The 17,831-nt window shown below is 41.3% G+C and overlaps 1 protein-coding gene across 3 annotated transcripts in view; it reads right to left on the reverse strand.

Moving 5' to 3' along the window:
* Window positions 1–17,831, reverse strand: part of FHDC1 (FH2 domain containing 1) — a 40,728-nt gene that overhangs the window by 18,106 nt on the left and 4,791 nt on the right. For all 3 annotated transcript variants that reach the window (XM_083834428.1, XM_083834430.1, XM_083834429.1), the window contains exons 3-6: window positions 11,823–11,884; window positions 11,138–11,240; window positions 2,286–2,371; window positions 2,104–2,204 (exon numbers count right to left, since the gene is read on the reverse strand). In XM_083834428.1, coding sequence (XP_083690554.1) covers window positions 2,104–2,204; window positions 2,286–2,371; window positions 11,138–11,240; window positions 11,823–11,884 — 352 coding nt within the window. The remainder of the gene's footprint in view (window positions 1–2,103; window positions 2,205–2,285; window positions 2,372–11,137; window positions 11,241–11,822; window positions 11,885–17,831) is intronic.

Consider the following 17,831-nt stretch of genomic DNA (forward strand, 5'->3'; position numbering starts at 1 on the left):
CAGAGTGGCATTTGTTTTACTTCAGTGACATCAAAGATGATTAGCACAAAGTTATATTCACTGTGAAACAAAGAGTCAAATGGAATAAAACTGCCACTTAAAGCTTTTCCATCACGGAAGCTTTCCTTGTACACATGCCCTTTTTGCAAAATGCACAGTAGTGTTCTGAGTTCATACACCTCTTCACCCACCCCACACATGAACAGAAAACAACACTTGTTTAAAAGTCACTGAGCATAGCACCTTAGAAATAAAGACAGGAATTCAAGATTGCTAAGAGTTAATAGATTAGTATTACACAAATGGCACAGTAAACCGAGTAACTGCAAATTCACAAATCACCTCTAAGGCAAGAAAATCAATGTGAGCTGTTTTTTAATGTAAGGTACTAATAAAAGGTGGAATCCTTTTGATTGCAGTATAAATACTTTTAAAAATTATTTTGCTTCAAAGTTCACATTCTGAAATTTACCCCACATTTAACTGCTCAACACAATGCACTAATCTATCATTTTGGAAGCAGACAGCCTTTGTATCTTTGGATTTCAGTATTAGCAGGATAAAGTCATATAACGAATTAAGCAGTCTGTGATCTAACAAGCTATAGGTGAGGAAGTAAGGGGGAAGAAAGAGGAGAGAATACAAAAGAGAATACTGGATTTCATAAGGCCAAGGAGAGAAAGCAACATCTAAAGATTTTGCATACTAAGAGCCTGCTTAGCGTCACTGTGAGATACATCCATGTGCAGGCGAGATGAGAATCCATCAAGCTATTTAGACCATCCTAAGCCTTAGTGGTTATCAGCGTTAGGATTTAAGTAAATATTCTCGCAGCTTAATTACAAGGAAAGAAACAGAGTAGATGGGTATAGAAAAGTAGACAGAATTCCTAAACAACTTCAGGCTATCAACAAGCCCTCAAGTGAAAAGACCAAATGGAGAGGAGCGGATGACACAACTGGACTGAAGACAGGGAAGCTCAGTCTGATTTGCATGGCTGACCTGGTGCAGGATCTGGAGACTAAGGTGTCTCCTCTGGAGGGAAAGAATTCATCAGAAAGGTCCTGGGTGAAGGACATGAAGGACAATAGGGCGCGGCTGCTTTTATACATAACATATTCCCCTATGTCTGTTGCTCAAAACAAAGAACAATGATTTCAAAGAGCTCCCAATAAAAGGCCAAACTCAAACCTCAGCTTAAGGTAAGGGACATTTTCCTGAGTCAGGAAGGACCAGTTCAATCCCCACAGTTGGGAAGAACACACCAGACTTTTCTCCCTTTCCCTTCACTAAAAATGACTATCCTAAGCGCTGGTGCTCATATTTGAATATTTTGACTACTGTGCCTTTTTATCCCACAAGAAGCAGTCTAGACAGTGCTCCAGTAGTCTGTCAGAAAATTTACCAACATGAAGTAGGACTTTCATACTGAGAAACAGGACAAATAGGTACTCAAGGCATTTGAAAATGTCAGCATTAATGTTAAACGAAACTAGGAACTCAGTTATTTTCCCACAGAGCAGAAGATACCAGATTAGCTTTAGAATAACCAGTCGTAGTATTTCAAAGCTTGTGAAATGTAGAGAACATGAATTCAGCAACAAGGGAAGACAAAGGAATAACAATAGAATTATGTCTCCATAGTAAAGATTTTAGCCCATCAGTACTGCCACCTCAAAAGGCAACTGCACATAGGGAAATCTGGAAACTAGACAGTGATTTCCTCCATGGATCTCTGAAAGTGAGCAAAAAAGTTTAACAGTGGGATTCAATCACAGCAACAGTGATACATGAAAGAGTGAACTGTATTCAAATGACAAGGATTTGTCCTAATTTGATCACGAACACCTTTGCTTGCGTCAGCTTAGAATACACTGTTTGTAGGCTTTCATGAACTCATTGGTAGTGTGTCCAAGTCTCCAGATTTTTGATTTTGGAAGCAAAGATTCACCAGACACACCCTGATGGCATTTGTCAGAGGGGAGTTAGCTTCCTTTTAATAGTGAAGGTACCTGAAATTCAAGCTCTGGTCTTCATAAAGCAGACTAATTAACATGCTAACAAAAACAAGAGTATTATACATGTCCCAACATGCTTAATTACCTTTTGTTGCCCGTCTTATAATTTTCATGTCATCCTGCAGAGAAGCACAGGAGGGTGAGAACTCCCTCTCTAACACCATGGCTTCAATCCTAAGAGCGTAACTGGAGCAGACAAACAAACAGGTTTAGAACTGACAGCCAAAGAGAACCATCATGAACAGAATAAACCTACTATCTCCTTACTTTGGCACCTGGATTAGTAAATACATGAAGGAATCAGCTTGAGACAGTTTTGATACATCTCCATCAAAGGCTTTTAATTTCTTTACCTAGAAAAGAGAAAAAAACACTAGCAAAGAATTTTATTGAAGATCAAGATTAACTTGATTCTGAAAGGAAACACCCTGAAAAACAGTAAATTTAACAGGAGTTAAAGAGTTCACTTAGTGGCTAAACAGCTTTACAGTCCAAGATCTTGTAATCTGGGCACATCCCAACCAGAAAAAAATAAAACCAGTAACATCACTCTTCTCCCCAAACCCTAGCTACAAAATCCAATGGAAAAAACATGGTACCATCAATCTGTACCTCCTCAACTCCCCGTCCCCAACTACTCCCTTACACATGTTCAGTCGGTGTTTAAAAAAAAAAAATTGGCCTCATAATAATGTTTAGGACAACACTGTTCCAGTTTCCCCATGAGAATCAGTTCTTCTCTTTCTCACTGGTCCATTTGCCATTCTCCAGCTAAATTTTTGTTCTGCCAGGAAACAGCTGCTTAAGTGATGATCTGAAAAATGATCCTCAACTCTTCAACTACGAAACGCACTTGGGCATAACCTAAAGTATTGGGTGTAGTTTAAAGTTAACTGTGTTCAGCATTTTCAGCGTAAGACTGCCTAAGTCTCTGGCACAATGCAGCTAAAATCTGCGTGTTTTTTTTTTTTTCCAGATACTTGCTTCAATTGTTTCCTCTAAAACTCTCTTAAGGGGTAAAACCTAATGCTCTTGAGTTTATTTTTTTTTCATTCATATGAAATAGTTTAAAGATAAATGCAAGGTTGCATTTTGAAGTTATTTGTGGTCAGTATTTTGAGACAGCGTTTACGTGTAAAGGAACTATCGCTGCATTCATTTTGTCAATCTTCCTTCCCAGCTCCACCAAAATCCATATATTTGCATGATCTGCAAGCCACTGATCTGCCCACATACTTAGTATATGTTTATACAGAAGAAGTGGAAAATACATGCACATATACTTAAGTATAACTGGAATTTCTTCCACATTTCCCAACACAGCAATTGTGTCCAAAAGCAGAGCTCACTCACAATTATGCTATTTCTTCATTCAACCAACAAGTTCATATCCAGTATCAGTTGTACATTTCCACTCATTTACACACTACCCATCAGCCTTCCTTTTTATGACATTACACTTAAGGCCCATTCATAACCACACTTACACAGCTGCTTTTCAGTTTTAGGAAGCTTGTTAAGATATCCTGGAAAGAGAGACACTCCATCAGGACATCAACAGTTTTCAGGCTGCCAGGATTTAGCAAGATATCCATGAGTTCTGTTGTGTTTTTTTTTTCTTTTATGTTGTTGCTGTTTGTGGCTTTTTTTTTTTATTTCACATTGTAAAAAAAAAAGAGTAATACTGATTTATAGTGAAAGACAACACAAGTTATGATAAATCAGGGATTTAAAATAAATTCTGCACTAGCAGAATAAAAGGATTTTTAAATCGCTTTGTTCCGCTTTATTCCTATTCTTTCTTTTCCATACCATAAAATACAAAAGTGTTGAGAGCACATTAGCAAAGAGAAAACAAAAATTGGAAATTAAACCCAGAATAACAAAACTTCCTTTTCAAATTTCAAACCAACAACAAAACAAACCAATAAAAAAAAACTTATGACAGAAAGAGAATTCCAATCAAAAAAGCAATTTTTATTCAGGCTACCTAACACAATTTCCTAACCTGCCATTTAACTCACAATATTGAGACAAAAGCTCCTTCTAAAGATAAATTGCATACCATTTATTTGAGGCCTGAGAAAACTCCTAATTTACAGAGTCATTCAAGAAGTCTGCCAACAAAAAACAGGAAAGACCAGACTTGACATTCCTGATATTTCTAAGGTGTTAAAACAAGCTAGAAAAAAAACCCAAATAAACACTTTTTTTCCCCTACATTATGAAGTGGGGGGTGGGAGATAGTAAATATTTCAGACAGACTTTGCAGGTGGTTCTTTAACCTTCCCAAAACATAGCGGTCTACTTTCTAAACAACAAAACCTGCAAAATCTCCAACTTCATTTTAGTATATTGCAAATACCAGTTTGGCTATAAAGGACACAGGCATTCAGATTTTTGGGGGGGGGGGGGACGGGACACAACAAAAAAAAAAAAAAACCAAAAGAAGCACACCACTGCCACCCACAAATCACCAAGATGAAGATCACGTAACCACAGGCATTTAAAGAAAGATGCAATTTTAAAATTTAAATGCACAAAAAGTAGAAAGAAAAAAGCCTGAGATACTCACACAAATATTAACTTATGCTGCCTGTACTACATTTAAATGCAGTGCTATAAGTAGAATCAATGTTACCTATGTGGAGTGTTAATGTGAACTTTGCTTCCCCGAGAGTCGAACGTTTCAAAACCTTTTGTGGACGCTGGATGAAATCCACTTTCTCCCACCCTGTACCGGGAAAAATGCCTGAAGTGGCACAAGGGTGTCAAAACCCCAGAATTCACCCAGAGGAATTTTCCTGTACAAGCAAAACAGAAGACATTCACCTGGCTGCCTTCTGATGGATAAGATGGGTTGTGAATGTCACAATGCAAAAATTTGGGGCAGTTGCCAGCCCAAAAGAGAGTCTGTGTAATGATCCTTAAAATAAAGATGTGCTCACAGCCTGGTTACGCTTTTTCCATCCCACATCAGCCATCTTAAACACCACTGTCTTTGCCCTACATGTCCAAAACTACCTTTATAAGGAATAACAAAGAATCTTCCCTGACAAGCCCCAAACCCAAGCAAGGTAGAGGATAGTGACCCACTCCACCAAAACACAAACATGGAAGAGTTACGAGGTCCCTTTTGTCCTAGAATTCTGCACCGCATAGCCTGGTTTTCTTTATGTGTTTAAGTTTTCCAGACAGGAGACTGAATCCCATGTTAACTCTGTCTTAAAACTAGAAATACTCTGGGGAATGGCTAAGGACAACACCTCAACGAAGTTACAACAACACTTGGTTGTGCATTCCCTCTTTATTACACAATTCACGATTGAAAAAGTCCCTTTCTCCCATCACGAAGCAAAAATAAAAGTTACTTATTTGACACTCCCTATAAACTGAACTAACAGCTTCTATACACCAAAGCTCAAAAGTTTTGGATGGCTGCCCCTACATGTTCCAGGGCTACTCAAAAGCCCATGGGAGAGGCCTCTTCTCTCTACAGCCACGTTGCCTAAGTCTTGCTAACGAGAACCAACAACCTCCAGCGCTCCTACAAGTGGGAGTCCAACCAAAACACCAAACGCAGCCAGGAATTGCAAAGAAACTATGGGCATTGACAACAATGGTTGCTATTAATCATGTGAGAAGATACAATAGATAGGTTTATAATTAGTCTGAGAACACAAAAGAGCTTAAAAAAAAAAGTGGTTTATTTTAAAATCACAATGAATAACTCAAACATTTCCAGCCTTGACCTCCTCTCTCCAAGCATAACAAAATCTTTTCCACAACAGCATGTAACAAGATACAGCAGCGTAATGCATACATGCAAGACAGCACAATTGTATTGTATGCTCAGTTCTGTATTACTCAAATTGGGCACAGAGTTACTAATTTAATTTTTTCATCATATTTGTATATGGAATATGCATTTGCACTGTCCATGCATGCCCATGCACACTACATCAGATTTTAGATACTGGAGGTTCTCACATAAATAATTTGCTTCAGTTATGAAACACAGAAAGCCTGATCTTTTATTTGATTTGTGAACACTTGGACTAAATATGACTATTGTAAATATCATTCCTCACAGATAGGAGAGCTACTGCATTCCTGCCACTCAGGTTCTCAGACATTTCTAGGCTACCAGCAGTACTTATTAACAAGTACTGGGATTTTACTGGGGCATAGAACAGATATGCTGCACTCCTAAATAGAAATCCAGGATCTCTGAAGAAGAGTATACATCAGTACACCACTCATCCTCATATATGCCTCTAAGTGCTTTGCCACGTGCCAATCAACTAAGTCAAATATTCCCCGTATTACAAATAAATAAGTAAAGCCAGGTGCAACAGTCCTGAGGAGTAAACATTTCTCTGTTGTTTGTGTGTGTGGTGGGTTTTTTGTTTGTTTGTTTTTAAATATTTCCATAACATTGCAAACACACAGGGCACTAGAGAACAACACAACTGAAAAACACCAAAACCCTAAAATGGATCACAATGAAGTCAAATCACGAGGGCGTATGGGAAAGCATTTAATGTATTAGGTGGTGAGATACCATGGGGCACATGCTTGGTAGTGGCAAACCTCTATCAGCTAATGGTAAACAGAAAAGGAGAAAAACCTGTAGCTAACGTAAGGGGTGAAAAAAAGGAAGCAGAAGATGAAAACCATCAGCTATACAGAGCGCTGACTGAAGGAAGGAGGGGACAGTTACTATACAAACATGGTTTGAAAAGGGTAGAGCTGATAGACAGAAACAATTCCAGTAAAGCAGGTGACAGATGACTAGGGTTTTAAAACAGTATAAGAGCAAAGGACGGGCTTGAGAGATTGTGAAGGAAGACACTGTGTTGATAACCTGGGCGTGCATGTGTGTGGGTGAGCTGATTAGTAGTATGATACGCTCTCTTCTGTATATATTTAAAAAACAAATTCTAGCTATTCTAGCTCATTAAAAACTGGACTCTCACAACTTCTACCAGTCGGGGCCTGCTGAACAGCGCGACGATGTGCACATACAAGCAGTTAAAAGCTTCCCTGCTTTGGACAGGAATAACAAGTAAGTAACAGTTGTCAGCTGTTTTAACAGGATGCAGTTAAGAAACTTAGCTAGGAATCTGTTCAGAAGTGATGTATCAGAGAAGGCCATTGCTTCAGTCACAACAAAGGCTCCTTGGAAATCAACATGAGCTGCAAGAGGGGTTAAGCAAAGGAGGTTGCAAATAGGCATCTCTTCCTCTTACAGAACTGCTAATCACTGTAAGGCACAAACAGCAGGACTTATAATAAGGCTTACACAGTCAGAAAACCTATCTTACCTGTTAACGTATTTAGAAATGTTTATACCTTCTCCTGTTTCTTTTTTTTTTTTTTAAATCCACTCTACTACGGCTACTCTGGTGCCACTCACAGCCCTGAACTGTTGAGTGAAACACTGCAGCAAGCTCTAGGTTTGCCAGTTTCAAGAACTTGTCAAGTTTTTCAAATTAAACATTTGAGAATACCTAAACATTTTCAGTGTGACAAGAAGCCTTCACAGCAGTGCCAATATTTCAACAATGGTCTTATTCAGATTGAAAAAAAAACCACCCAGCAGAGAGACGGTACTTGCCATTTACACACAACAATCCCAACAGCTTTCATAGCTGGAAGAAAAGCTAGAAAATTACTAGTACTGACACCTATTTCTGCACGTAAAGAGTTGACACAATACAGTAATGCAAAAAGAATAATCCTAAAGACAGCAGATGGTAAACCTATTTGTTAGCCTGAGTATTTAGCTTCCATTCCCAAAAAGCTGTTCCATCTCAAAGACTCTGGAATGCCTGTCTCAGATGTCCGAGATAATATGGACTGAAACGGTGTAAAATGTGTCGCATACGTCAAAGCAGTGACTAGGAGAATGTTGAGGTAATGTGACTATATATCATAACACCTCTAGATAAGATTAGAGTATAAAGCCAGTGTTTATCCACACCAGATAAACTGTAAAGGTTGTTGGTCATAATGAAGGAGTGAGGCGGTCCAGAGTTGCCCTTCCTACAGCTGCAACCAGGAATGGTGTTCCTCCCACCCTGCTTTCATTTTGACGGACTAAAGGTTTATGGTACCATATAAAAGAAAGAAGAAGACATCTCCAAACACGCAGCTATCAGGGTGGAGTATACGCCTGGCACGGGGTGCTTGGACCTCATTCCAACCTGCAAGACAACTGTGCTACTGGGAAATGTGACTGCAAATAGCTGAGCTGCCGAAATGAAGGACAGACAAAGGGGAACTGCAAAAGGACAGCCAAGACAGAACACGTAACTGAACAACGACTAACTTTTTAGGAGCTAACCACCTAGGTCTCTTCTCAGGGTAATTCTCAACCCCTACAACAACAAAGCTGGTCTTTAAAAGGATGGGAAGTGTCCAAGGGTAATCCCAGGGATACCTTGCTGAGAACAGGCACAACATTCTGCAGGGACATGACAGCAGTAGGACAACATGATGACACCTTGCCAAAGCTATGTCACGTGCTATGACCACTAGATCAAAAAGCAATTAGGGACTATTAAACCAAATAGGGAACACCAGAAGAAATAGCACCCGTTCATCTGATATCTCTAGTGACTTCAGATTATTTGTATGTTTGTATGGTTCTGATGCCTTCCCCTTAGTAAACCATGAATCTGTATTCCAGGAGGCAAGTATTCAGACTAGGAGGCAGACGATAAACTAACAAAAAAGAACAGGACATACAAAGAGAACAATGAACACACATTTAGAAAAAAAAAAGCGCTGAGAAAGACAAACAACAAAAGCTCTAAGGTTCCTAAAGAAATGGATTTTCTTTACTGCACTAATATTCTAGGAGCTACAAGTAGCAAACGAGTTATTGGACTCGCTCACTCTTTGAGCACTTGAAGAATGAGGACGTGAAGGCACCGAAACACTTTTCCATTACAGCAGCACCAACACACACACTCAACATATTCTCCCCGTCCCACCCCAGCTATAGCTGTGGTACTGTACAGAGCTTCCCATTCCCAGGAAGCAGTGAAAGCTCCAAGAAATGAAACAATTACAGGGAGAATGACAATGGGGAAAGGAGGTCTTTCCTTTTCCTGACCATGAGTACAGAGATCTCTGAAGCATGGAATTCATTAAATAAAATACAAGTATTTTCACACGGACAACAAGCTTCTTCCCTGCCTTCCCTTGGGAACAGGAACAAATCTAACATGTGATGTCCCATAATTTCTAATACTGCTCTACATCACAAAATCTCTTCCATTAATTTCTGGAACAGTTCCTTAAAAGCACTTCTTAAGTGTTCTGGCCCCACTATCTTGATGGGTAGGCCTGTTGTCAAATCACCAAGCTGGAAATAAACAAACCTCTCAACCCTTGAGCAGCACCAACTGGATCTATCTACAACGTGGCTAGCTGAGTACTGAGGACCATCTCCTGTGGGTTCAGAAACCACACGTTGCCTACCAATAGTTAGCACGAGGATGCATTTTGACTACCGTCATGCTCCAAAAGACAAAATTCAGCAATGCACATTAGACTTCTAGTCGAATTACAACATTTATATCACATAGCAGTATGCCCTTTGAAACATTTTCAACTTGTGTTAAAATAAAAACCAAGATCTAAACCAGAAAGAGGAAAAAAAGACAAAAAACTTTTCTTTCACCTTACTGTACTCAAATACATAGTTACCTACGAGTCACTTAAACTCCACTGCTTTCTCTGCCTGACCAGAGAGATAAATCCCAGAAAGTTAAATTCTGTTTAAATATAGGAATTTGCACTGAAATTCAAAAAAGGGGGAAGGGGAAACACTTTGAGCCCCCAGAACTATTTTCACCACTTTTTTTCATATTATATTTAAACTTGCTGATATCCTCTAACTCTAAAAAACTTGCTGATATCCTCTAAACTCTAAAAAAAAATTAACAACATTTTTTTTTTTTAAACAAGATTCCCCGTAAAAGAAGCTCAATTTAGGGTTCAATAGTCAACAGAAAAATAATGTGTGTTTTGCTAGTGACTGGATCTGAGATTTGCTGCTGCACAGAGGAAACAGAGTGCTTGGACGGTATGACCTTGAAGTGGTAAAGCATGTGAGGTGAAGTTGATCTCTATGTGGACGTTAACTAGCAATTTCCTGAGTTTCAGCCATCACCTTGATGTGAAACACTCAAGCAATTCCAATGGTAATTCTGTCAAGTTTGTGGTATACATTTCTCTCAAGTATGTGCTAATGGGTCAGTACAAATACAAGAGCAGACAGGGAACTGTGCATCATTAAGCAGGGCTCCAGGTCAGTTGATGAAACTTCACCTCCTAAATCATCTGATTGGACTTGAAGGGTGGGACCAGGAAGGGAGAAAGCAGCACTTGCACGTAGGTCATATCATGGGCAGAGAGATGGAGCAGAAGGTGCTGCTGGCGATTCTGTGCCCTCTGTGAGGTCTCCTTTGGAGAACTGAACAATGTTAGCAAGTTCTATGGGTGCTGCACAGAGGAGCAGCCTTTCTGCCCTCATTGGAACCTAATGACCTGGGACAAGGGGCAAGCAGATCCCAGATGCACCACGAAGGCAGCAAACCATAAGGGGTAAGAGAGTACTAGAGGACTGCCGATACTCAGCTCGCAGGCACTGCAACAGGGAAGTATGAGGCAGGTGCCAAAGAAGTGAAACAATTTGTTTGCATTAGGATATACTTTGATTCAGAGTTTCCTGACCCGCAGTGCAGAGTTCTCTGCACTGCACACAGGACAGTTCCTTTCCTTGGTAGCACGTTTATGGGATAAAAGCTCATAAGGGACATCAGAGATCAAAAATACCTTAGTAGTACTTTCTTTAAAAAGCACATTTAAGGTAGGTGAAGTTACCTGATGTGAAGGGAACGACTATGCTGCAATCTCAATACCACACGTAAAATGAAGATTAAACCTTTGCACTCAGGGGTTTCCTATCCTCTGACCTAAGGATGGTTCTGGATCCCCACCACCACCTCCTTTTTTTATTTTTTTTTTTTGACAGCCCTTCATGTTGGGATCCCAGACAGTAGAACTCTGCAGAAAAATAAGCGGCATGTAAAACCATTATTTACCTCCTCTGCTTCTGGTAACAACTTAAGAAATTCATTCAGCAATTCAGAACCATAGGGCTCACTTCTTCCATGATAAATATCTTCAATGATGGATTCAGCAGACCTTGAAAAAACAATTGAACATACACATTTCTAATGCTTGTAGGCTGAATAGTTACAGAAATTGAAAAAAACATCACGCTTGTGTTACCCAAAGGAATTATAATGAGGTTATCTGTATCTGTGTCTACAGCAACGTTATTCTAACATTAGTTTGAGTGATGCCTTTACTAAAAGGTAATATTAGGAGTGAATACAGATAGCATTGAAACAGTTTACTCAAAAACAAACAAACAAAACCCCACCTCAGCTTTCTATTAATTCTTTCTAACGAAGGGGGGCCAATGAAAAGCAGATCTCATGCAGTATTACACGAGATATAAGGGCTTCCTTGAACTGCACCTGAAAACTCACTTCAACTAACAGCAGCAAAATCTGAATGTTTGGGGATAAGTCATAATGGCTGTCAAAACTAAGCATTAGTAAACAGATTATGAAGTGTAGTTACTTATGACAAGCTTGTATAGAACCGCAAATTCCATCAGAACAGAGCACAATATACCATACATTTGATGACAAATGAAAATCATTAGGAATTGCACACATCTGTAGCTTGCACTAGCAGCACAGAAAAATCAAATCTTACTTTTTGAATTGTTTGAGAAATATCCCAATGTTCATACTCCGTTTTGCATCCAAAATGGAAACCTGAGAGAGAGAACAAGAGAGATTAATCTACTAATACGTAAGAGAATAGCACATAACGCAGGTATCATTCCGTAAGCTGCTACAAACAGTTGTATGCACTTGCCACCAAATCACAAGCAAAATAAATAATTTCCAATCAAAGAACTAGTTTTCACCAGGGAAATACACACACCACCCACAACATCTTTTCTCAAGCAAATTGTAAAAACACAGCAACATTTATAGAAGGAAGGAATAAAGTTCTATTTCATTACAAAATGAAAACATTCTTCTTGCTTATTTCGTAACACTGTATCTATAAAATGTTGCTTAAGTAATAGGTTGTGCTGAGTCTGAAGTCCCCACTGCTAGTTAGCAACACACTTCAAAATCCGTGTATTTCAGAGGTTACGCAGCAACTATGAAGATGAGCTTTCTATAAGCAGAGGTCAATATGCAATACTGATTTCATTCACATGAACTAAACTAACAGCCACGCTGATCAAATGGAAAGATAAGCCAGCCAATCTTGAATCAAAACCTGAGACAGATGATTTTCAAATCTGTTTCCTTTGTCTAGAATGAAAACAGAAACCCATAATAAAACAACAGTCTCCCCCTCGCACTGTACTTTAAAGATGATTTGCTAAATCATCTTACGTGTACAATTCTGGAGATTAAGCAGAGAAAAAGTTTTAAAAAGATTAAGCAGAGTTTAATTTTTCCCTAGCTTAATTTTAATTAGAAGTGTTAGTTCTTTTCATGCTACTTTTTTCTGACTGCAATGACATACAACTGCAAACCTGAGATGTTAGCCACAGTTCTAGAGAATCTTGTCCTTAAGGTTAAAGTTTTACCATAGCTATTTTGGTGGCAACAGCTAGAAAAGTCATGAGGTATACAAGGACAAGAGAATTGCTTCATGTTAACAGTGCCACAATAAATCAGCTCAGTACACACAGATGTTCAGGACTGCTGTTGGACTCACATGATGTTTGAGGTTTTGGCAAGTGGAAAGGTGTCTTGACCTCTGTGACAGCATAAGAATTAGAAGTATATATATATAAATAAAAAGTCGGCATTGTCAAGAGATAGCCTGCAGTCAGCTGGTGATAGGGAAAATACAGGTATGGTTAATGTGCTATCCGCAGCATACTACTGCATACACATAGAAGACAGCCTCTTCATCTGCTGAAGAAAAGTGAATCAGATTCTGAAGTTTTCCAAAATCTGGGAATCTCCTCTCTCCTGAAACCAGTAAAGACCAAGAAACACAGGAAATATCAGAGTATTAGGTTTAATTAGATGACTGCTAGCCTGAAACCCTTCAGTTTTAGCATATGCAAAGATAAGAGGCCAGGCCATGGTTTATTCTCCTTATCTTAGGAGTTGAGAGGCCCCAACAGATCATTAAGGGAAAGCCCCTTAACATAGGACAGGTTCAGCTATCTTTTCTCCTGCACTATCTAATCTGTTTTCAAATGCAGGGACCTCTCACTGACCTCTCACACTGCAGCTCCAGTCCCTAATTGCTCCGGTCACTGCGAATTCTCTGATCTCTCTCTACCGGTTCAAGTCAAGTAAGTTCTGCCATCGTGACTTTAGCTTTTGGGTTGTCTGGGGTTTTTTAAGCGTATTCATAGTTAATCTCCAGTACACCTCATTTTTAGTCACAGTTGATAACTATTAAAATAAGACTGGCCATCTCCTGGGTAAACTTTTGGCTTCCGTGGCACAATTCAGATGTACATTACAACCTCAAATAAAACTAGAGAATTTTTTTAATGTTTGCCCCTGAAGAAAAACAAGGGATGATAACATATAAAGCTGCATTTCTCTTATCAGCATGACATAAAACAAATGTCATAGCTGTTCTTCTTTTACGTACAGGGACCTTACATGGTTTTCACTCTGACTGTATTCTAGTTTTTCCCCCTTTCTTGTTCAAGCACACAATCAAAACGCATGACTCAGTTTTTGGTCATTCCTTGCCCGGTGTCATTTTTAAGATTATCAACAGCATTTGAAAAAGCTGTCATTACTTAACTACCTTCATGGAGTTTCCAGACAGGAGTGTGAGGAGGAGAAAAGGGGAATCTGGCAGATATTCCATAAACACACGTTCCTACTCTCTGCACAAAAGTACGGTACCTTCCACCTCACATTCAGTAGTACCCTGTTGCATATCGGATTTAGAAAGAGCCTTAACATCTATTCCCAGTGTCTACTCCTCTTCCCCACTGAGCTTTCATTCAGTTTGGTCCTTGCAGAAAGCTATCTGTATATGATTTCCTTCCAGGCACTTGCTTTTTACCCTTCAAGCACTACCCCAGCTTTTCATAAAGTCTGCTCCCCTCATCTATTCACGCACACCTTCAGTACCGCTGCCAGCGCAGCACGTTCCAGATCTCTGCCACCTACAAAGACACTAAAATGCTGTGTACCAGTGACATTCGTTGACTGCTTGACTCGGGAAGCAAAGAACTGAAAACAGGCCCTCCCCGCTCACTGGGATCTTCTATACCAAAGAAAATCTCTTACGGTTCCTTATGATTTACTTTAGGTGCATTCAGGAGAGCTTTCTCCACTCTCATCTTCAACTCTCCTGCCAGAGAACACTATTAAACTTCTGTTTACCTCGCTGTGGAAATATTACGACCCGCTCAAATGCCTTGCACCATCTCAGCACTTGCTTGCCAGCAAATGCAAACGTCCCTGCCTCACACACCTGCCACCTCCCCTTCATAAACAGTTCGATCCCTTATGGAAGGACAGCTGGCCCACTCCTGAACCCACTAGTCATCACCATCATCTGCAAGCTGGTGGTGTACTTCTGAGATCTACAGCAGGAGCAGACCCTGGAGGGTAAGAACAGTATCGGCTAACCAATATTAATCTACCACTGAAACATTCCCTGTTTGAGATGCAGCTGTGTTAAGAGAAGGGGAAATTTGCTTGCATACCATGGTGAAGTTGTGATGATGGTAAGAGGAAATCTGCTCCTGATGGTAAGAGGAAATCTGACACAAATATTCATCAACAGGAAAGATGCAGAGGAGCGTTTTGGGAGACACAAACGGCCTCATCTCAGCCCCAAATTTGTAGTCACTGTGGAAATGCAGCAGGAGTTTCTTGCTGTGAGATTGTCAGTGAGGAACAGGAACATGACAAAGTGAGCTTATGACAGACAAGTGAAAACAAAACATTACATGGATTTCCTGGACGAGAATAACGGGTTTTCACACAGCGGGATATAGTTCACGAATTTCAGCAAGCACGGACAGTCTGGTGGCATGGGCTCGGTGTTGGAGATTAGGAAGGATACAGACAACATCCTGCTTCAGTTTCCAGTTCACTTTACAACATGCTGAACACCATGACTGAACTTATCATTCTGGGCTCTGTTCTCTGAGTCACACGCAGTGCCTGAGGAAAGGTGCACTTCTGCCGCCCGAGCGAGCCCGGCAGCCTTCCGCCACCCAGAAGGGACGCCCCCCTCCATCTCACCCTCCCGCCACGCTCCTCGCCCGCTCCCTCCCCGAGGCTGGCACTGGTGCTCATCTCATTGCTTTTTTGCTGGGTCTGTTCCCTGCTGGATTAACAGGTTGAATCAGCTCTCAAGAAGGTGGAATGAGCATTAGAGCTAGCATAGGCAAAAGAGACAGAGGGCACAGCCAGGAGGAGGGGAAGAGACGTATCCTGTTTGCCCCTTCCATCTTCCTTCTCCCTTCACAAAGCCCTCACACAGGCTCTGCAATTGCCTGGACCCTTTTGCAAGCCATCAAACTCCCTAAAATAACAGAAGGCCACTCCCCATGATGCCGGTGCACACATGAGGGGAAGGGGGGACGGTAGCAGACGAGGAAGCCAGGCCAGCTCCCTCAGCAGGCGACAAACCCTCCTGCCTCCTCCAGCACCAGGTAGGCCACAGCCTGCGAGCGCCCGCTGCGCCGCACCGCCTCCAAAGGACGGGGAAAGTAATTTGCAGCCGGTGTGTAAACTTTGCTCTACACCCCCTGTTTTTAAGAGACTCAAATTACGCGAAACCGTAGCGGCAAATTAAGCTCTTAGTTAAGGAAACATGTTAATTAATCTCCTAAGGGTTTGGTGAGGGCTTGTTTATGAAAAGGAAGGCATTTGCTGTAGGAGTGAGACTCAAACCTCAAGAGACTTCAGTTATAATAACGATGTTTAGTGTTGAGCCTCCAGAATGGGGATTCAATAACCTGAGCTGGGTATCTAAATTGCGTGGATATAGCACTGCAGAGCGAGGAATTAAAAGTGCATGCAGTTCTGTAAGCTCCTACAAGACAAAACTTTTTGCCAACTGGCTCGTGATTTCATAATCACTCTCTGCAGCAGGCACGACGCCCATCTCCACCAGTCTCTGGGGAGTGCCCTCAACACCGGCTGCAGTCAGTCTTCAGAGCTCCTGCTGACGTTACACCACTGTGCGGAGGGGAGCACCTGAGCCACAAGAGCAGTCTGTGTCCACGCACAGGGACGTCACTTTGGACAGATGCTGTTTTCTTCAGATTTGGACCTAAGCGACTCTTGAATTTAGGCACTTGAAACTACCGTGACAATTCACTGTTGACACACTACAGCAACTAGACTAATTCCACCACGTGAATTCAGAAGACACAGAAGCCACGACACAGCCAGAACAGAACCGCAGCTCCTTCAGCCCTACCCCAACGCTGTCTCCGCAAGGTCACAGGGATGCCATGTGCCTGTCTGCTGCAGCAAACCGAGGACAGTCGCCGTAACACTGAGGTGAGCAGCAGCTGCCAGCACTGATGACAGAAAGCACAAACACTGCCCGTGCCTCCGACCTCCATACCTTGCTGAATGATGCCTACAGTAACGCTGAGCACGTGAGCTGTTGCGTACCCGTGCTTCCGCACTTCCAGTGACACACAGCTCGGCAGCATTATCTCCTTCCCTCCTTACTAAGCAGCCAGTACCGCAAAGCCCATTAACACACGAGAATTGCTCACCGCTCTCTGACACGCTCTTGCAGCGTGCTTGACAAGGGAGTTGAACGTTTGGGCACTTAAACAGCATGATAAGCACACAGAGGCAGGTCCTGGTCCCTCACTGCCTGCCACCTGCAGAGGCAGTGGATGGGCACTGACCTGCAGAGGACTATGGTATCAGCTCTGGATGCGTGCAGAAGAACATTAATTGTAAGAGAGTGAGAGTTTGTTTCCAAAGGACTGAACCCTCATTTTTCAGACCCATATTTTTAATCTCTAAAGTTGCTCCCCAAGATGCCGCAAGTCTCAAGCTGTACATTTGGAGCACACTGGGGTTTTCCCTGCCCCAACTGCCGTACACTAGGGGCCATATTCAGTTTATGAAATTTATCATCAAGTTTGCTACGTGTAATTCTTCAACACATGGCACTCCTCGAAGGGAGCAGGTGCTTCTTAGGAAACACGCGAGGAAGGAGCTGTGTACATCCACATGCAGCACAGGAAGTCCACTCACTGCAATCCTGATTCAAAGATGCACATAGCCCGAAAACAGCGCAGAGGTTAATCACTACCTCTGATGACGGCCTCAATTACTTCTTTCCGATGTCAGGGCTTCAGAGCCTGCAGTACTCATACCTGTTTTAAACCCCTTATTTTAGACTATGTACAACACAAACGCTATCGGCGCATCAGTTTGTTCTTGCTGATATTTTATTTTGATGTCTTCCAACTTCTGTAAGACACCATCAACTTTGAGTCCCTATTTTTTCACTAAAAACTGACACATAATCACATCTGTTAACCCTGTGCCCTCTGTGTTTTGTTTACAAGCTAACATGTAAACACACACAGCTGTGATTAAATCTGCACTTCTACCCCCCAATTACTTCACAGAAAGATCACTTGAGACAATTCAGCTCAGGCTTCAAAAAGAGGCTACCTCTAAGTCAGGATTCAAGAACTAGAAAAGTTAGTTCTCAGTTCACTGG

Source organism: Anser anser (genome assembly GCF_964211835.1).
Source record: "Anser anser genome assembly, chromosome: 4".
NCBI classification, from domain to species: Eukaryota; Metazoa; Chordata; class Aves; order Anseriformes; family Anatidae; genus Anser; species Anser anser.